Source organism: Belonocnema kinseyi, chromosome 9 (assembly GCF_010883055.1).
Source record: "Belonocnema kinseyi isolate 2016_QV_RU_SX_M_011 chromosome 9, B_treatae_v1, whole genome shotgun sequence".
NCBI classification, from domain to species: domain Eukaryota; kingdom Metazoa; phylum Arthropoda; class Insecta; order Hymenoptera; family Cynipidae; genus Belonocnema; species Belonocnema kinseyi.
The window spans coordinates 68501045-68523438 of NC_046665.1; the positions used below are offsets into that span (position 1 = coordinate 68501045).

A 22394-nucleotide genomic window follows, 5' to 3' on the forward strand; every position below is an offset into this window, starting at 1 on the left:
ATATTATATATATAATAACTCCAGATGGCACTCTAGCTCTGACCGAACATTTAAAATTTCGCACCATACGTGAGAAGAGGGATACGTCGCGCTTGCACACTGAGTTGATTGATTGGTTCTTTGACCGATAAAAGAATGAACAAACAGCATTGCGCAAATTCACCTACACTTCAAAAATATATTATTAAAACTTTTATGAAACTTATCTTTACGTTTAGAATATTTTCTCCAAAAAGGCGTATGCAGTCCTATGTTCTAGAACTATATTTAACTTCCTGACATTTCCACCTATCCTAGCATGGCGGCGACGCCATGCTAGAAAACTCAATTCACAGCGAAATATTTGAGTCAGTTTTTGATTCTATTATATTGATTTTTAGTTGACAAATTGTACTATTTCCAGGAATAGGCCTTTCTGAATCACTGCGCCTTTCGCCTACGCTGCTGGTGTTTTTCAGGCAAGAATCTTGACCGTCTCTCGTCTCTTGAGCTGAAAAACTGCGTGGGCCAGCAGTTCCTAAACCGCGAGTAACTAAACTAAGAATTAGAAGTATTTATTTATATTATTATTAATAGTATTAATTTATTAAAAATAGACCCGCGCTTTCCGCACATGCGCAATTGAAAAAGTTGCTTAAAGCGGGCACATAGACACAAGGCCGCGGAAGCCAATAAACGTCGCTTAAAAAAGTAATCTGAATGTCGTGCTAGAGGTGGGGGCCCCTCCAACCTGCGAATACTTAAACGTGTTCGTTTCAAGGCCGTTAAAATAAGTGGATGTTTACTGTATTTGGATCTTTTTCTGTCTTCCTCGAGTGAGTACTCTTATCATTTTCTACCCCTCCAAATTCGGGAATCCAGCTAAAAGTTAGGAAATTTATTTAAAAAATTAATTTGACGTTGACCACGTCGACAATCAAGTCAAACTTGGCAAAACAGTTTGCCAGGCCTCTACTTATAAACCCGAAGACTGATTTTTCTTATTGGTTACTCTAACCGTCAGCTACCTAGTGGTAAAAACTTTCTGGGATTACGTAGATATATGAAGGTTATGGTGAGAAGGAGAAGAAAGGATTGGAAAATATAGATATAGATTTAGATTAATAAAGAGATAGAAAAAGATAGACGTTGATAGATGTAGGATAGGATGAGATAAAGGAGATTGAAACGATAAAGGGGAATTTAGATGCAGGATACAATGAGATATAGGAGATTAAAAAAGATACATTAGAATTTAGATTGAGACACAATTTTTTTGACGTGGATAGATACAGAGTATGATGAAGTAGAGAAGAGCCCTCCTAGAAATAATCGATTGGATACGATTAATAACGACTGAGAGTAATCAAACGTTGAATCGGTTTAAATTGTTGCTAATTGCTTGTCAATCCTATTGAGTTGACTAAATACACTTGTCTGCAATACGCCCTTTAGATAATAAATTTTTAGTAATTTATCAAAAGTTTTAAGTACAAAAAAAGAGAATGTTTAGGCTTTATACCGAATGAAAAGTATATATGTTAACAACATGCAAAAATCTTACCGTTTAACGATGTGACAGCAATATAGTATGATTATCAAGTAGACAGTTTGAATTAGTGGGTATATTATTGTAAAACGTCTATTTACTTCTTTTTAAATTCATATTGTTGAAATTTATTTGTTTGACAAAGTAAAAAACCACTTGTAAATAATTAGGGATAACTCAAAATGCTGTAGTGAAACTTAACCTCTAACTCATGATAATGGATACTCAATTGAAAACGATTGAAAACATTATAGGAGGTCAATATTTTGAAACTCAGATTAAATAAATTTTATTTAACTCATTAAATTTTTAGTTTAGAAAAACTTATATAATCGTGTTAAGTTTACTGCAATATAACAATTTTAAATTTATAAATAAGTTTGATTTAAAATTCTCGAAAACTTCTAGTTTTTAATATTTAAAATATTCAATTTTGAATATTTCAAATAATTTGGTTTGCAATGCCTTATCATAAAATATTTGAATTTTACAGGTTTGAAATTATTAATTGTACAGTATTAGATTCATTTAGGTTTCATAAGGTTCAAAATTTAATTGAATAGGTGCGGAATTCATGGCAATAGGTGGTTTTCCTTCATAAGTACAGACATTGTTTAGGGTATTGAAAAAGACAGACGTGAAGTTAGATGTATGATACAACTAGATAGGATAGAAGGGATTGAAAAAAGAACACATGAATTTAGGTTGTCAAGGAGATAGAAAAAGATTAAAGTGGATAGACCAAGTGAAATAGAAATAAAGAGTTGTGAAATAGAGAAAAAGGCATTGAAAAAGATAAACGTAAATGTAGGTTGACAAAAAAAAGAATGAGATACATTTTTTCTATCTCTTTCTATCATAAATATTTAAAATTATTCAAAAAGATAGGATCTCTATCTTTTTACTTCGTAGCTTGAATGCAGAGAGAATGTGTGAATCGTATAGATTATTATATACAAAATAATAAATATTGATAATAACTGTTCAGTTTTATGAAATCTAAAATTTAAATTACTAGGAAAAAGGCACATTTGTTTTCGATTTTAATAGAAATTCATTGCTGAGTTAACACACTTATATACACACTTAAAATTAGGTATTAATCATAAGCTTGACAATTTAAGAAAATGTAGAAAGTTCATCAGTGGAACCCATCTTTTTTTAATAAATGAGAAAAAACAATCGGAATTGTCATAGTTATCATAATCAATTATGATTACTTACAGAGTGAATTAAAAATATATATTTCAGAAATTGCTTGCTTCTTGTTAAACATTTTTAATTATAAGACAATCTCCAGTCCAGAGTTAAACTCAGAATATTATAACGTGAAAAGAATCATGTAAAAATGAAAAATCGCGCAAAATTATTAAAAAAAAAAAAAAATGAAACTTACAAAATTACTTCCGAGCTAATTGGACGTAAATAAAAGACAACTTATGGAGGTTCATTACGTACAGTCAACTTTAAAGTTAACAAACTTTTAAAAAGATTTATAAAATCAAGAAAACTGCTTGTTAATCGTAATTATTTTTGTCAGCAATACTGAAGCTTATTTGAGGATAAAATATATCATGTTGAAATGGTTTATTTAAATACATTCGGTTTTCAAAATTCCAGGATATTAACAGGGTTTCCAGGTCAACTTTTCACAAATTTCCAGGAAAATTAAAAAAATTCTATTCCGAATTTGAACTCAAATCAATTTTATAGCATTTTATTGTTTGCAATATAAGTTCTAGAAAAATTATTTTTCAGTTCTGACGTAAATGATCTACTCACCTGTTTTTTAACCTGTTGAAAAAGTTCTTTAATTCTTTTAATATTAACATGAAATTTTGTTCTCATATTTTAAGGCAAAATATTAATTTTATCAAAAGATATTGCAAACAAAAAAACGTGAAATTGAAATGTTTTCCAAAAATTGAAGTAACTCTGGAAATAATTAAATTTAAAAAAAATTTTCTTTGGCTCACCAGTATTTTACTCAATTGTTAATACATTTTTGAATTTTGTCCCTAAATTCTGCCTAAGGATAAAACTTGGTGCAGAAAGTTGATAATTTCGTGATATTACGAGGGAAAGAATTAATTTTAATTCTATAAGAGATTCTGTAGCAAGAATGAGCATTGTTTACGAAAATAAAACTATATGGGTTTGAAAAACTTTCAATAAAAATCAGCCAAACAGAGTTTTACAGAGTCTTTATAATAAAATCAGCTATTGGCCATCAGGATTGAAAATTAATCGCAGCTTTTACCTTAAATTGAAGTTGAAGCACACAAATCTATATATTTTTTGTTAAATAAACGATTTTTGTAACGGCCATTTTTTTCGATTACCTGTACATAAAGTGAATACATATGCTTAAATGTCCAATCTCCCTTAGTCAGGAAATTAATGATAAGTCGGCTTCATCGGATTGTATCTTAGATCCGCGTAGTCCCAGACCGAGTAAACAACGTCGAAATTCTCGTTCAAAAATCTCAAAAGATGCTTCCTTTTCGTAAACTTCTGTTCAAAGTAGCGAACAACCAAATCTTCAACCGCGACAAACCTGTTATTCAGAAATTGGATTTCATCAATATTATCTTTGCACCTCAAGCAAGCAATCTGCTCATTAGCATTCGAAATAACGTATCGATAGCCGCAGCTTTCTGGAATCGAGCAAGTGATGACCCCACATGGTCTAACATAATTATCGCCTTCAATCATGTATAGAAGTTGCCCAGCAACTAGATTCGTAGTGGATATGAAAGTCGGACATGTGCTCACAATCAGCTGATTTCCTTTTTGTTTTCCGATGGTGACTTGCAAAAGAACCCTGAATTGCACAGACTCTCCGTTTATATCGACGTAAATATGATGAAGCGATGTAGGAATGTCAGTAAGAAATCTAGCCGAAGCTTCATGACATGAAACATCAAAGTGCCGAATATCCGACTGACAATTATTGTAACTCAGAGAATGCAAAGGCCATATTCTCTCAGTTATGCATCTGTAAGAAGGTTCACCATCTTTTTTGATCTGTTCATATTCGAATCCGAAATAATCCTTCCAAACGCCAGTCTTAACTTTCTTCGTAGAAGATGAACTGAAAAAGTTATCAGGATCGTTTCCAGAGTTTTTAGGCTTTTTGATGATCTCAGGTATTTCTGGGCTTCCAGGTTTTTCAAGGTTCTTAATCTTTTCGGGCGTTTTAGACTCTGCAGTTCTAGACATTTCAAGGTTTCCATTCTTGTCAGAGATTTCTAGACTTTTCAATCCAATCAGAGCACCAGTGATGTTCTTCACATAATTCCCGTACATTTTCGCCTGAATCATGATATCGAAATGCTTGGTAAGCCATTCTATTAGAGTTTTCTCGTCTGGAACATTTTCCAAATAGCTTGCTTCGTAGACGTATTTGTAAAAATACTCAGGCATCGATAATCCACAGTTCTTGTTATACTTTCCAGTTTTGAGAAAGTTTCGAAGACGATTCTGCTCAGCTTCACTCCAGAAGAAGTCAAGGAACGATTGCCTCATTTCTGGAAAGGTTCTTCCATAGCCACGTATATTCAGCCATTTGGCAGCATCTTCTGTAAGCGATTGGCCAAAGAAAATTTGTTGCTCGTAGTCAGTCACTCTCGCACGAGACGCGATGAACTCAAAGTCGACAATGAAACGAACCGGATGCATTTCACCATTTCTTCCAGAGAACTTTAGATTCTCGAAGGGGTTTACATTCCTGGAGGGTTGAATTTTCCCGAATGATATAGAGAATTTTTCGAATTCTTGCGCCAGGTTTTGCAAGCCTTCGGTTACTATTCTTTGTGAATTTTCCTTGAAGAAATTTAAAGTTTTGTCTCGTTGCTGATGGAATATTTTCAAAAAGTTTTCCAGCCTATCTTCTACGTTTACATTTCTAGAATTGTGGGTGTTAGTAGACAGGTTACTGAAAAAATTAAGAATATGTATAGAAAGCAGAAGTTTTGGAAATGATGTATCTACAGTTATGAATTGTTTTTAGGCTCACCTTTGATTAGCGACATGGGAAACATGCGAAACATCATGCGATATCGGGATTTGCTCTTTGTAATTGGAGTTATTGATGGGCGTTTCAATTTTTGGAATTTTGTTATCATTGACGTCAGAAAGAACCTCTTCTTTCTGAATTTTCTTTTCAGACGCAGTTATATCGCAAACAATAGACGCTTTTTGATAGAAGAAGCATCCTTGTAGTGTGCAATCATGATCCTATAATGAAAGAAAAGGAACCCGTACGAAAAAATATTATAAGAAATTCAGTATTGGTCTATAAAGAAATTTCACAGACTTCAAGTAATTTTCGAGGATTGCAAAGGAATTCGAAGATTTCAAATATACCAACGGATTTCAATGAATTTAAAAGGATTCCAAAGAATTTCCACGGATTATAAGCGAATTCTTCAAATTTCAAATGATAACTAAAAATTTTAAGGGACTTCTATGAAATTTTAAGACTCTTTCAAACGATTTTATGAAATTTCAACGGTTATCAAGATATGTATAAATATTACCACGGATTTCCATGAAATTTATATAATTTCGAAACATTTCAAAGATTTCCAATCATTTCCGGAGATCTAACGGGATTCTAAAGGGTTTCAATGTATTTCAAAGGACTTCTACGTATTTTAAGGTTCTTCAAAATATTTTACGGGCCTTTAAACGATTTTCAGCTATTTTAACAGATCCCAAAGAATTTCAAGAGATTTACAAAGTTTCAAGGTATTTTGAAGACGTTTGTAGGATTTTCAAAGAGTTTAAGTTCAATTTAAAGAGATTTTTCGAGAACTTCAGAAAATAAATGAAACGAAATAAATAAAATTTTAAGGGATTTCTCGCGATTGGAAAGATTCCGTGTACGGATTTCAATTTTTTTTAGAGAATTTTAATGAATAGGTTCAATTTAATTTATGTTTAACGGATTTCAAATTATTTGTACGGTTTCTAAAAGTTTCAGTAGATTTTAAGAAATCTCAACAAATTTTTTACAGAACTTTTTAGAGAATAAATTAAATTTTATTTCATGGATATCCACAGCTTTTAACAATTTCAAGGGATATGAAAAAATCAAACAAAATGTAAAAGATTTGAAAGATGTTATGTTATTTTAAAAGATTTCAAAGAACTTCATCAAATTAAAAAAAAATTAAGGAATTTTGTAGGATTCCTAGAGATTTCAATAAGAAATTTCACAAGATTTGCGGGATTTTTTAGATCTCTGAAGTATTTGAAAAATTGTAGAGACCTTTACAAATTTGAATATAATGGATTTCAAGAGATTTGTAGGACTTCCACGGATTTTAAAGAATTTCGTAAGATTTTGAAGCATTTCAAGCTGTTTTAACAGATTTCAAAAATTTAAGGAATTTCAAAGGCTTTCGTAGGATTTCTAAAAAGCTTTGGAAAATAAATGAAATTTTAAGGAATTCCTAGCAATTTCACACAATTCAAAGGAGTTTATTGAATCTCAAAGGATTTCAAATACAGTGAAACTCTTCTATAGCGCTGATTTTGGGACTGACAGCTCATGTTACACCTACTTGCGGCGCGGCGTCAATTCTCGAAAGGGAATTGACCCCATCGTTTTTTCCGGACTTTTTCAAAGATTCGTCCTAATGCAAAAAGTACATTCCGTGTTTGCGCCTTGGGGAGAAAAGAGAATTTTGTGTTGCCTGTTAAACGAAAGTTAATATTTTTTGCCAAAACGACACAAGATACGAAAAAACTCGAAGGAACAGAAAATTTTCCCTAAAAAAGTGCTAAATTCATTAAGCCATAAAACGTATTGCCGAGAAAAAAGTGATTCTTAAAGGATTTTACACATATTTTCACCAAAATCTCGAAAACAATACCAGATAGGAAAATGCCAAGACATTTTTCTCGAATCTTTTTAGAGGAACATTTTTGTTTTACTTTTTTCTTATCTTGCATAGTCTTGGCAAGAAACGTGTATTTTCGTTTTTCAGACAAAAAAATTCTTTCATGGCATAGTGCAACCTATCACGGAATATACTCTTAAAATTAGAATGAATGTAGAACCGCCGCAATTTAAATTCTTTAAATTCAAATACTCATATCTTTGTTAAACAATTTTTTTGCAAATCGGTAAGATACCTTTCATTCTATTCCCGTTGAAAAACAAAATATTTGAGTTTCAAATGATTCAGTAATTGAAGAATAAGTTTAGCCTAATTTACATCCAAGGGAATTCAAATGATTTCTACTCGTTTTAATGGATTTTTATTGTTTCTTAATATTTCAATCGATTTTACGAGATGCCAAAGAATTCCTAGATGACTTTTTAGGGAAGAAATTACATTTTATTTTAAGGAATTTCTACGGATTTCAATGATTTAAAGAAATATGCTGGAATGAGAAAACTTTAAGGACTATGAAGATTTTAAGTGATTTAAAACGAACTCAAGGGATGTTAAAGACTTTGATCCCAAAGATTTTAAACTAAGTTTTAAGGGATTTTCAGAGAATTTTTGAGAAGAAATTAAATGAAATTTCAAAGAACTTCACGAGATTTAAAGAATTCTATTGAATCTCCAAGGATTTCAAATTTTCCATCAAAAATTTGGAACACATTTCAGAACTTTTTCTTAATTTTTGAGATTTAGGGGTTGGAAACAAATGCTTTCTCCGGCAGCTAGGGGGATGCATTTTTTTACAAGTATTTAGAATCCAGCGCTACAAAATTCATGCTTCGGATATTAGTAAGAACACTTATTATTTTCCAGTTTACATTAACGTTGGAAACTTCAGTTCCATTTCTATACAATGATTCTCTATGAGATTTCTTATAATCGCAATAAAATCATAAGAAAATCATTTTAGGTCTAATACTCATTTCCTAGATTTTTTGGTAAGGGAAGACAACTTTTTGTTTAGAAATTAGAAGTTTAATTACGAGGAGTTGACAACTTGACTTATCACGTCTACCTACTTCTAACTTCAAGATACTTAAGGATATTTCAATGACTTCAAGAAATTTCACTGACTTTAGGAGATTTCAAGTAAGTTCATGTGAATTCAAATCGCTTTAGATATTTTAGGAGATTGCAAGAGACTTCAGGTGATTTTAAATAAATTCAGTTGATTTCACGTGAATTCATATGAATTCAAATGGATTCAGATATTTCAAAAGTCAACCCCTCGATTAATTAAAAATATAGACACTATGTATATATTTACCCCGTGGTACATGAAATGGACAGAATATTCATCCTCCTGTGGCAAATAATTGTCTCTGACCGGTACTTTAATCAAACGTGGGTCTCCAAAATTTATGCATAACACATTGACTGCCATGTCAATGTTAAGTTTGTCAAGAACTAGTGGCACATATAATATGGAAATAGCTGGCACTGATTCGCCAATCTTAATAAATTTTGAAACAGTTGCAAGGCACACAGGACATTCATATCCATTCGAGTCAAACTTGAAGTGGTTCTATTGAAATTTAAAAATTAATTTAAATCTTTCCTCGATTCTCTTACACTAAATGATATTTAAATCGATTTCAGGAATAAAAAAATTTTAATTTGGATAATATAAGAAGGGGTTAAGTTGGACATGTTTGTTAAAAGGTTTTTATGAATAAATGAAACGAAGGAATTATAATTATATCTATGATTTAGATATAGAAATTCCGATCCAGTTTTCGCATATTATGTTAAGTTAACCCTTAACTGGCACTATGGGTAAAAAGACCCCAACAAATTTTTGAACTCGAATTAACCGTACTGAATTCGAGAAAATGGACAACGTGTCGACTTTTATCAGTCATTGACATCACTCAATAATGGTAAAGTGGGTTCGCATAGAGCGGCAAACGTCACCATACGTTGGGCGCCCGCTCAAAGTAGACCTTGTAAAACTGTCGGGTGTTATATACCCGTTGTGCCGCCAGTGAGCAAAAAAGTGATTTTCAACAAAAATTTGTGCCATTCATATTAGAGATTTTCGTTCAATTTTCAACGCAAGTTTATCATCTAAAGTGAAGTATTTTTTTTCTTTATTTCAAAAACTTTGAGAAACGGTTTTTTATGTTACTCTTGTATTTTTTTATTCACTATTTTTGTTTATTGAAATAAAAATAAATTGATTTGAATATGCAAAAATATGGTGTTTTATTTGACCATAAAATCGAGTTTTCATTTTGCAAAATAAATATCTTTTTTGGACACATCAATGATCCAGTAATTTTTTTCTTAAAATGCAGTATCTTAAGAGTATAACCCCCGCCCCCCCGGCTTTTTTTCTGGAATAATAAATATTTTGACTTAAAAATTTGGGAAATGATAGCGAACATTCTAACGGACGACCCCACACACTTTTTTGTAGGCTATTTCAAAAAAGTTTGAATTTAGCAAAATGTGATTAATTTGCATAGCGAACATGTTAGCAAACGTCTCCACACTTTTGTTTTTAAATTTTGATACTGCTAACAACGTGTGTGTATATTTCGAGGTCACGTGTGTTACAATTCTACCGAACGTATCGGCGTGCAAGTAGCACAGCAACTATGAAAAAAACTAGTTTTATCATATGGAATCGTTTGGTGGTATTTGGTAGCCCACTTCTGACATTTGGTGATCAAAATTGAAAAAGTTATCGAACTTTCAAATTTGGGGTGCTAACTTCACGCTAGCATCTCACTTTTTAATATTTTAAAAAAATTCTTGCGGGAATCGTTGGTGGTGTTTGGTAGTCCACTTAAAGTTTGGTGGTCAAAATTGAAAAAGATATGGAACTTCGACAAAAATGACATAAGATAATTTTTTGTAAAATTGATTCTTTTTTTCTAAATTCTTGCTAATTTTGGTATTTTAATTATTCATTTGCAATCAACTAATGTTATCATTGCCGCAATTATTTTTCCACGTTTAAAAAACAAACCCACTCGATACTACTTTGTTTCATTTATTTTGTGTCACATGACGTAAGAAAATTTAGTTTCTTTAAGAATCTGTAAAGTTATCATCGCATATTTTTATATTATAATTCTCTCCAGTAACGCCCTTCTCGTATGAGATAGATGGCAACTAATAAATAACGTATCGTTTAATTATGGAAGACAACGCATGTTAACTAAATGGTGGTACACATAATAACAAATTTTATTGTAAACAAAAATTACTTAAATATAACTTTATTTCTTTTTCATAAAATATAAAATTGCGGTTTTTAATTTTTTTTAACTTTTTTTATATAGTATTCCATAAAAATAATATCACATGTTATATTAATTCTATGTCACATATTCTTTTTGTGAACTTAGGAATTAGTCAACATAGTATTTTATGTTTAAGTGTTTATAATAAGTTATCCTGAAAAGTAAAAGTTAAAATAAAAGCGACAATTGAACTTTGACTCCTTAGTCGACCTTGCCTTAAAGGTTTTGGATCTATGTTGCAACCTCAAAATTCGATTTCCTTATTTTATTCAATAAAAATGATAATTAAATATTTTTTCGCTCTGCAGCGATACTCATTTTTTAAATATAATTATGAATTTATGAAATAAAACGAAGAGATTAAATTTTGACGTTAGAACATCGATCGAATACCCTTAAGATCTAAAACTCTGTAAAGCATTGATAAAGTATCAAAATGAATTCCTTATTTTATAAACTTCTTACGTTTAAAGAATACTGCAATAAAAAAAAAAATTAACCGCGTTTAAATGTAGGCTAAAGCTAATCTTTGGTTTAAACGGAGTTCGGACTTAACTTCTACTACATATTTAGAACAAAAAAAGAAGATTTTCAATTTAAAAAAATAAAGAGAAAACTAAGAAAAAAATGTAATTAAATCTCAATCTTCTTGGATAAAAGTTTTCAGTCGCCAAGTGTTAACAAAAAACAGGAAGAAGTTCCGCATAAACTAAATTGCCATCCTAATTCTAGCATTTTCATTTGAATTTACAGGCAAAACTTGGTGTTGATTTTCTAAGAAAAGAAAATCTGCGTTTGAATAGTCAAATCCTGCATCTGGTCCTTATTTCGAATTCAGAAAGGAGAAATTATTGTTAATCTCTTCCACCCTGATCTGAGAAGTAGAGTTCAATCCGTCCACTGACTGTGGCTTTTTCAAATTTGGGTCTATTCTCTCGATTATCAGCTCTGGTCGTTTAATCCCGTCTTCTGCTGTTTTTTTTTTAAATCTTCTGTCGTATTTCTGGAATTCTTTAGTTTTAAAACTTTCGCGCCAATCAAAAGTACACGCGTACGCCGGGCGACCGCATGCGCGGAAACATTGTCACGCTGACAATTGTTATTTTTTTAAGAAAATTATAAAAATTACAATAATTTCATTATTTTTAATTATTGAACAATAAAAGTGGACTATCAAATACCACCAAACGATTTTGGAGCGATTGGTGCAAACAAAATTCAAATTATTAAAATTTTGACGTGCTGGTCATTTTTTTTCAAAGTTCCATATCTTCTTCAATTTTCACCACCAAACGTCAAAAGTGGACTACCAAAAACCAGCAATCGACCACCAAACGATTCCCGCAAGAAATTTTCAAAAATATTAAAAAGTGACGTGCTAGCGTGAAGTTAGCACCCCAAATTTTGAAAATTCGATAACTTTTTCAATTTTGATCACCAAAAGTCAGAAGTGGGCTACCAAAAACCACCAAACGACCATCGAACGATTCCATATGATAAAACTAGTTTTTTTTAATAGTTGCTGTTCCAACTTCACGTCGATCCCGAACGTTACTTCTAAACTACACAATATTTTTGGCCGAGAACTTTGGACGTACAAATAAACATAGTAAATAATTACCCGGAACTAACCTTATTTGCAGGCAATCAAAAAAGTTTACTTCATAAAGAATTTCCAAATTAATGGAAAGGCAGAGATGAAAAACGACATAACCTCAAAATAATGCACATGCATAACATTTTTATTTAACACAATATATTTTTTTGTTATTATCCTTCAAAAAGGAGTCCAGGGACGTCCGTTGATATTTTATAGCATCTCTGAATTCAATTTTTAAAAATTTTCATTTTTGTGGAAAAAAAGCCGGGGGAACTATACCCGATTGACCACACGACGAAGTATCACATGTGTTACTACATTAGTAAAAAATACTCATTAATAATGCGCGGGAAATGTTTGCACACTTGGGGTGAATATCACCCGTTGTGGCATTTACGTAATAAAAAGGAGTTATGCCAGTTAAGGGTTAAACATTGAATTGAGCTATAAGTAACAATATTTAGCAAAGTATCATAAATAATAAGTTTCTGTTGTTATGTTAAAGTAAATTCAACTAACATGAAAAGAAGCAACTAAACAATGTGTTCTAAATCATAACCTTACAACTATAAAAACGCAAAAACAATAAGAAAAAAATTCATGAAATTCTGACCATTTGGACTTCTAGAATTTTCGGACTTTTATTCGGAAACAAAGAAATGAAATTATAAAGTATAAAATTACGAGTGGCCCGGCTTCCCCAGCGCGTCCAGATTAGCCCCAGCTTATGGTAGTAGGAACATGTCAATAAGTATTAACAAAAAAAGGAAAAGACTTACATTGACACAAAAGTCGCATACGGTAAATAGACAATTTTTCCCCGCATGTTTTTTTAATTCGCAGTCGCAAATTCTTCTACACAAAATGCATGTGTAAGTGTGGGGCGAATCCGATAACTCAAAAGCATAAACAAACTTATTCTTAGCCTTGATGCCTTTGATCATTTCAAAGTCGCCCTTAAATGAAAAATTGTGTTTCAATTAAAATGAAAAGATTCTAAGTTCAAAACAATGGAAAATTTCACTATTTTTATACCACAGGGTGGCCGCGAGGTAAGGAGAAACCTAGAAATCAAGAAAAAGTCAGGGAAAAGTTAGGGATTTTCAAGCAAATTTTACAAAAGTCTGGGAACTTCTATAACTGTCAAGGATAATTTTGAAAAATTAAATTTGAAACCTTTTTGTTCCGCTTATAAAATATTTTATTTTTTAAATTTTATTAGATTCCGATACTGGTCTTTGAATATGAATGCTCAGGGAAAAGTTTTGAAGGTACTGGAAATTTCATCCTTCTTGATGAAACATTCAACAATTTTAGTAAAATTTATACTACTTTTTTAAGCATTCAACTATTTTGCTGAAATTCGTTTTTTATCGAAATTTAATTTTTTAAAATAATAAATTACATCTTTCAATTTTTTATCAGAAATTTATATTTTTTAGTTGAAAATTCAATTATTTGTTTGAAAATTCTCTTTTTTGTGGATAATTAATCTTCTTGGTTGAAAATTCCTCTTTTTGGTTTAAAATTAATGTTTTTTGGTAGAAATTGTATCTGTGGTGAAAATATCAAGCATTACATTGTTAGTCAAAAATTTATCTTTTTATGTAGAAGATTCTTAGGTTTGTAAATTTAACTATTTTGTTGAATTTTGTTTGTTTTTAAAATTTATCCCTATGAGTAGATATTTGATCTATTTTGAAGAAAATGCAATTCTTCGGTTGAAAATTAATCTTCTTTAGTTGACGATTTAACTTTTTTTTAAACTCGACTGTTTGGTGAAATTTAACTGTTTTCTTTTTCAAATAAAAATATTTTTTGTTGAAATATTTACTATTAGACTATTCGTTGAAAATTCTCCTTTTTGCTTGAAAATTAAATTACTTGGTTGTAGGTTGAACCATTTTGTTGAAAAATCATTTTTTGTTGTTAAAGATGCATAATTTTTTTAAAGTGGAATTGCAACTCTTTCAATTAAATATCCAAAATTTTAATTAAAAACTAATCTTATTGGTTGAAAGTTTAATGACTTTGTTGAAAATTAATCTTCTTTTAATTGATAATTTAATTACTCGGGTAAAATTTCAACTAATTGCTAAAAAAAAATTGTTATAAGGTTCATCTCGTTGGTTCGAAATTTAACTATTTTGTAAAAATTTCGGTTTAAATATCAACTATTACATTATTTGTTGAGAAAGGCATCGCCTTCTATAAAAAATTGAACTGTTTTGTTGAATATTCCTCTGTTTAGACAGAAAATTCGTCCTATTGGATTGAAAACTCATATTTTATTGTTGAAAATTCAATCGTCTTCTAAAAAAAACAATTATTTGGTGGAAAATACGATGGTTTCAGTTCAAGCTTAATCTATTTGGAAATTGATTTTTGTAGGTAGAAAATTCTACTATTTTGTTGGAAATTGGTCCTTTAGGATTGAAAATTCATTCTTCAATTTTAGTCTGAAAATGTTTTATTCCAGTTATAAAAGATTCCATGTTAAATTTTTTTGAATATTAATAGTCCGGGAAAATGCAAAATTGTGCATGAAAAAATCAGGGAATTTTGAAAATGAAGTTTTGCGGCCACCCTGTTCAGATGTACTTTTGGAACGACTGAAAATTCCGAAAAATAAAATTCCCGACACTGTTAAACTTTCGAATAATAAAATTCATGAATTGGAAAATTTCCGAACAGAATTCCTTATTGGGAAAATTCCCGAATAATAAAATTGCCCAATTGGAAAACTACCGAATAATGAAATTCCTTAACAGTTTTTAATATTACCAAATTGAAAAATGTCTAAAAATTAAAAATATTACCGGATTTGAAAATTCCACAATAATAAACTTCCTGGCAAAAAATTTCCGAGTTATAAAATATTAGAACCAAAAAATTCCCGATTATAAACAATTAAATTTTGGTTTCAACAAAATTTTATCTCGATATAATTTTAATTGCAATAATTTACTTGATTTTATGAATAACAAATTTAATTTTTTAAATTCGAGAATTTTCATATTCGGTAATATTATTAATTGTTCGGGAATTCAGGAATTTTCCCAGGAAGTTCCCAATTCTATTGGATATTTTATTTATTCGGTAATATTATAAGCTGTTCAGGAATTTTCCAATTCGGGAATTTCAAGATGTCGGTAATTTTATTTTTTAGAATTTTGCAGTCGTCCCTACTTTTCCAAAATAGAAATTTCTTACATTCATTAAAATTAATTAACGGTAATACTTAAATTTAAAATGAAAACAACAGAAGTGTAAAAACAAGAAAAAATTCTGAAAAAGGGTAAAAAAGGCGTTACTTTCAGATTATTATTCTTTTCAAGAAAGAGTATAATCAAATACAAACCAATAGACTGTATTTTTTGTCTTGTGATGTCTCGGATAAAGGTAATCTGGATGTGGACACTTCACCTTTGCCGAGGCCTTTAAGCAGCATTTTTTTAATTTCGTAAACTGCTATTTCCTCGTGCTGTGCAACAAGGACGGCGAGAGGAGGTTTGTCGTTGATAGGAGAATAAATAAAGTTAATTTGTGTCTGATTCTCCATAGCCATCGATTATCTACAAATAATTTTATTATTTTTTAATGTTATTAAAACTGGTGTCCTAATTTTAATCAAATATTCCGGTAAAGTATTAAAATTATTATTTTGATTAGAATAAATTGAAAAGTACCTACTTTCTGAAAAAATCTTCTGTTTCGTGATTAATTAAATTATTCTTGAAGTTACAAATATTTAATAAAATATACTTTTGATCCTTTTTTGTTAATTATTGGCGACTCGAACTGATAAACCCGAGAATTTATCTATAGGTTATTAAGTTAGTTTTACCTTTCTTGATGATATTAAAACGAAACTTTTTCTATTTAATCAAGTCCACAGATTAATCCTGCACTTAAAATATGTATTTTCGATAAATTTTCCAATTATCCGGTCAAGAAGACGGGCAAGACCATTTTTTCGACCAAACACTTAACTGCGCATCAATCACGTGGTTCTTTGTTCCTTGTTTCAACTTTAACTTCAGACACAAATCGAAAATTCCAGATAATTATGATAAAAATAAGATAATCATTTTAATAAACTTTAGTAAACTATTTTTAACTAAACTAAACTAGCATTTTAGTAAACTAAATACATTGCAACTAAAAAAGAACACCAAGCACGTGTTCAAGGTATTCAGATTTCGCATATTCGTTTTCTCGATTTTCTTTCTGCATCGTTGGTAGTGGTTCGTAAGTGGTAGCGCTGATTCGAAAATGCGCGCGCATCATAAGAGGGAGCCTTGAACTATTATTTTGACCTCAAAATAGGGACTGGTAAAAATCATAATTATGAGTCTATAGATTATAGACAAATGTGAATGCTTAAATAACTCGTGGGGTATATTTTAAAATATAATACTTTTGTGTATAATATATCTTATAATTATGCTCATTATAAAAATATTGTGGAAAAATATTCATGTCTATTTAATTAAAATGTAAGATTTTAAAAATACGCATTTATAATTATTTAATTTATATTTAACTCGCATTGGATTGCAGAAGTTTCTCTAATCGACCTCAGAAAAGTTGCCTTGGGTCTCAGAAGTTTCAAAAATTTTTACAATTAAAAGTCCAACTCTGCAAAAAGTTATTAAAAATAGTTTCCAATTACAGAAACATAGTAATTGTAAAAGTATTTTTTAAGACTTAAATTCCCAATTTATCTAAACCGATGATCTAAAGTTTCATGTATAATATTGTTATGGACAATTTTTATCTGTTGAATGATATCAACTATGAAAAAATTACAAACTATAATTTATGCAATCCCAGAAGAAAACTTTTAATCATATTGTCGGACGATACTGTCGTATCAAAAGAAAAATAATCTACAAGTGACTCCCCTTTTCACCTATTTTTCCTGTTTCGCCAGTTATATTTTTATGTTTTTTTTTTAATTTTTAACTTAAGCCTTACAACTAATTGATATATTTTAGAAATGGATTGAAATATTTTCATAATAAGTTTAAAATTCGTTTTATTATTTCAACCAAAAAAATATGTCCGTTAAATTTTGGAAAAAAGATAACTTTCTAAAAAAAATTGTAGAATTTTTAAACAAAAAGTTATTTTTCAACCCACAAAGTTCAATTCAGCAAACAAAACTAAATAAAAAAAATTTAGACAAAAAAGTAATTTCAAAAAAGCAGTTGCAAATTTAAAACAAAAAACTTAAGTTTTAAACCGCAAAGATGAACCTCAAACAAAAAAAAAAACAAAAAAAAACATTTTCAACAATATAGTTTAACTTTTTCTGAATTAGTTAAATTATCAATTAAAAAATATCAATTTTCAAAAAATTAACCAAAAAGGTAACAAAAAATAGTGAAAACTTTGTAATAAAAGAGATGGATATTTAACAAATAATGTAGAAGTAAATATTTTTACCAAGAAGGCAAATTTTCAACAAAATAGCTGAATCCACAACAAAAATTTTTTTTTACCCAATAAAGACATAATTTGTACTTAAAGAGATGAATATTTTAAACCAAAAAGACGAATTTTCAAAAAAATAGTTGAATTTTCTGCCAAGAAAGATTCCAGAAAAATTGTTAACACCAAGATATGAACTGCTAACAAATGAAAACTATTTTTCTACCAAGACAGATGAATTTTAAACCCAAAAAGACAAATTTTAAACTAAAAAGATTTTCAGCAATGCAAACAAATGACTAATAATAATTTTATATCAGATAAGTCCCAAAACTTCATTTTCCAAATTACCTAATTTTTCTCTGACCATCAATTCTGTTTTTTTTTTTGTAGAAAATTAATCTTCTTGTTTAAAAATTCATCTTCTTGCTTTTATAATTTATTTCTTCCGGTAGAAGTCTGATCTTTGTGGGTTGGCGGTAAATATAATTGTTTGTGGTTAAAGTTTAATCTTGTAAGCAACTACAAACAAAGAAATAGAAATACCATATAAATAAATTTCTAACGAGAATATTTATCAGGGTGGTCGAAAAACTTAATTTTCGAAATTCCCTATTAATCTTCAGTTTAAATTAAAAAAACGTAAAATGTATTATACTCAACATTTCCTTAAAGTGCCGCTTTTAGAAATATTCTAATTTTGTAAGATTTTTGTAAAAATCCCTGACAATTTTTCCTGAATTTCCCTGACCAAGAAAATTCCTTCATTTTACCCTGAGTTCTGCATGTTTCCCTTGACCGCACGGCCACCCTATATCCCAGCAAACGTGGTTACAGAACAAATCTGTAATTGTTTTAGAACATAAAAGAAACTGTTCTAGAACAAGTTAGTAACAGGTTACGAACATGCGATTAACTATGTCATCCCATATACGCGAGAACAATTCTGTAACAGTTCTAGAACGCTGTGACAAGCGATCTGTAAGATTTCTAGAACAATTCTAGAAATCAATTACAAATGTCGTATAAAAAATCTTGAACAGATCTAAAACGCTGTGACAACCGATCTGTAACCATTCTAGAAAATCTAGGGCAATCTATAACAGTTCTATAACAATTCTATAAATGTTCTAGAACTGTTATTTATCAAGTATGGAACAGTGTTATGTACCCCTCGCAGTAATAGGATATCCCGAGATATTCAGTTTGACCCCATTTATGTCCCGGGTTATTCCAAGGATAACCCGGCGGAATATCCTACAAGGCGGAAATTTTGATATCCCCATGGATATATTTTGATCCGGGATAGCGAGTACGCAGTCACGACTAACAAAAATTATACCTCCGTGATATCCACATTAGGGATATTCGAAAGGGCCAGCTCGACCAAAATGTTAGCGAACTAATCTTTATTCCTATTTTGTTCTAGAACACATTTATAACAAGGTTCTAGAACTTCGATATAACACTGTTATGGCATAGTTATAAAATAAACTTGAAACAAATATTATAGAGCGTCTGTGATCAGTTTGTTCTAGAACAATTCCATAGCAACTGTCAGAATTTCCTCACAGTGTTCTAGAACATTGTTACCTTTTTGCTCAAGAACAGTTCGGTCACAATTTTATCACTGTGTTCTATAACGATGTTATCTTTTTGTTCTAGAACAGTTCTGTCACCATCTTGTGATAACTGTTATAGAACACAGTTCCTTTTTTGATCTGGAACAGTTACAGAACGTGTTTGCTGGGAGGTTACGAAAGTTATCGACTTTTTCATTATTATTTTTAACTTAGAAACTTTTATTTTCCAGTAAATAGGTATTTAAATAATAAATAAATAATAAACCCTCACATTATGAGATATTGGCGGGATATCCCATTTATCTCTAAGGATATCCTGGGCATATCCCAGAAGAACCTAGGGATATCGTAAATAGTATCGTACAGGCCGGAAATCTCGATATCCCTGGAATGTCCCAAGGATATCTCAGAAGATCCTCCGGATATACCATTAATGTCCAAATTTGATATGCCAAGGATGTTCCCAAGACATCTGAATCTTATAATTTAGTATATTAATTCAAATTCAAATATATCTACTGCCAATTATATTGATTGATGTATTGCCTCCATTGTATATTTTTACAAGCTTTTACCATTTTTCTGTGTCCGCCTCACTCACAGTACCCAACAATTTATATGAATTCCCCTTTCAATTTTACATGGAAAGTATTAACTTTTAAATTCTAGCTGAATGCATTAGGTGAATACATTGCAGTTAATTCATTCCCTTACATATTTATATCCTTGATTCTACATACAATATTACAAATTGTCCAACTTTCAAACTCATTCTTCCTCTCTTTCACTCTGTCGTGTTCTCTGTCTCTGACCTCCCCCTCTAACATTTTTCTCGCTTTTTTTACAAACTCTCTGGCAAATCGGTTGACTGATACTTTTGAGAGTTTAACAATATACTAACATGATGTAAAAGGTGGAAGGATGTTATTAGCGTATTTCAATTATATAACTTATCGTTCTACCTTGTACATCATGTTAGTATATTGTTACACTTTCAAATGTATCAGTCAACCACAACTGTAATATTAAAATATTGAATAATTTAAAATAAAATTTAGGTATTTAAATGAGATTAAAATCGAATTTAAAGTCCTATTTAACGTTCAATAATCAAGTCATTGTGAATAATTCCTGAAAACAAAATCACGAATCTAACGACCAAATTTGTACAAACGCTATAAAATGTTCCAATTTTAATTTAAAAAAGAGAAAAGAAAATTCAAATTTATATTGAAAAGTTAGTCGCCGCAAGCACCCTAACAGATATTTCGTATTTGCGGTGCTGCTGGAGTCTGAGTCTACCACCACCCTCGCTCTTCAGTCGAAATAGTGGTAAGCGCAAAACATGTGTGGCTGGCGGGAATTTCTCCAGGTTGGGCATGTCTGCTCTTAATCTTAGTTCTTCACAGAATTTCACAAGCTTTTTACCCTTACTATTTGCCGTACTATCCACCGACTTTCTCTCTTTACAATAACTTCTCGCCGGTTCGTTTACATCAAACTCTTCTACTCCTTGCTCAGATCCTATTCTCGCATTCCAATCCCCTATTATAATTACTCGCACTTGCAAATCTCCTAGTACTTTTTTAAATTTATTACAAATTTTTCCACAGCCCTTGTTGTTATGTGAAGTAACAATATTATTTCTTATCCCTTAACTCCCTAAAAAATTTCCACTTATATTAAAGCCATATGCCCATTCGTTTATTTGAATTTTTATACTCATACTCTCTCTTGTGCCTACTATTTGTCCTCTCTTCGCCCTACCTTTCTTTTTTATTTCTACCGCCTCCTTAGTCTTCCACACGTAGTCTTTGCCCAGTCTTTCGATGAAGTATTTTTCTCTGCCTGCCTCCATCCACGTCCCTAAAATTATTATTATGTCGAATTTCTCCAAAAAATCCCAAACATCTTTCATCTTCCTTCCTCCTGCAATGATCCACATATCTCCTCTAATGGCTCCTTCGTGATCCTCGTCAAACTAAGTTTCTATCTCCCTCTTTTCTTCATTCCAGACAAATTCGTTATTTTCTATTCTCCATCGCATTTAAATTGCACTGGCTTCTAGCCCCCTATCCCTGGCCTCTGATCTGATTGTCGATCCAATCCTGAATCTGCTTTTCCCTTTCTATAAAATTATCTTCCAGTTTGATCTTAGTTCCCCTCAATTTATTCTTATTTGCCACGTCTTAAGTTTTGTTAAATTTCCTTCTGCAATGTCCTTCATTTTCTCTATCATCATTCTTATTCCTTCTGATCCCCTTATCCAAGAGTTTTCCTCGAGACCTGACGCCTCTCACAATGACCCAGTTCTTCCTTTTCATGCGTGTTTGGGCTTTTGTTTATGCCCAACCCCATCAGTCTTTCTTCTATTTGAAATATCCCCACTCTGCTCTCCCTGATTATTTCCCTTCTCTTGCACAAAAATCAACAATTTTTCGAATATTCGTGCCAAATTATAATCAATTGCCATTTATATTACACAAACCAACGCGGTACATATTAGTTTGCTTTTTTGTATCATAAAAACTGATTTTGCTGTAGAAAAGTGCGATCTCTAAACAAATACAATAACTAGGGTGCCCATCAGTCCGGATGTTCCCAGACATTTCCTCATTTTAGGGCTTGTGTGAGTTGCCCTATAGGATTTTTAACTTTGACCTTGTTTCAGTCCGGATTTTTCAAATGATGAATTTTTATTTTTCAATCAACTTTTTAACCCTTTTTAGTACAAAATGTTATTATTCAATGCTATTTAACGAGTTGTTTGTTCCACTTTCCCAAAATCAATTATGGTCACCCTAAATAACGAACGAATTTAAAATTTGTAGAAAGTGACTTGTTTTTTATTATAAGTAGGCTGTTATTGGTGATGAAAAATATTCACTGTAATAATTTGTTGCTATTTATACTGAGATTAGATTTTTAAGAAAAAACCGAATATATATACCAGGTGTATACATATGAAACCGGTATTTTTTCAAGAAAAAAACACATTTATTTCAAGAGAATGATAACAAATATTTTATTCAAAGT

General features: G+C 30.7%; 1 protein-coding gene across 3 annotated transcripts; it reads right to left on the bottom strand.

Moving 5' to 3' along the window:
- Window positions 1–3494: 3494 nt before the first annotated feature.
- On the bottom strand, window positions 3495–16539 carry LOC117180390. Of its 3 annotated transcripts, XM_033372871.1 has the most exons (7): window positions 16187–16539; window positions 16033–16048; window positions 15701–15914; window positions 13119–13295; window positions 8756–9013; window positions 5547–5767; window positions 3495–5465 (listed from the first exon to the last, which is right to left on the bottom strand). In XM_033372871.1, exons 3-7 carry the CDS (start codon window positions 15905–15907, stop codon window positions 3926–3928), a joined length of 2403 nt encoding a protein of 800 aa, XP_033228762.1. In that variant the 5' UTR covers window positions 15908–15914; window positions 16033–16048; window positions 16187–16539; the 3' UTR covers window positions 3495–3925. The 3 variants fall into 3 exon arrangements, with proteins under 3 accessions (XP_033228762.1, XP_033228761.1, XP_033228760.1); XM_033372870.1 differs by lacking the exon at window positions 16033–16048; XM_033372869.1 differs by having other exon boundaries at window positions 16033–16539.
- Between the last annotated feature and the right edge of the window lie 5855 nt (window positions 16540–22394).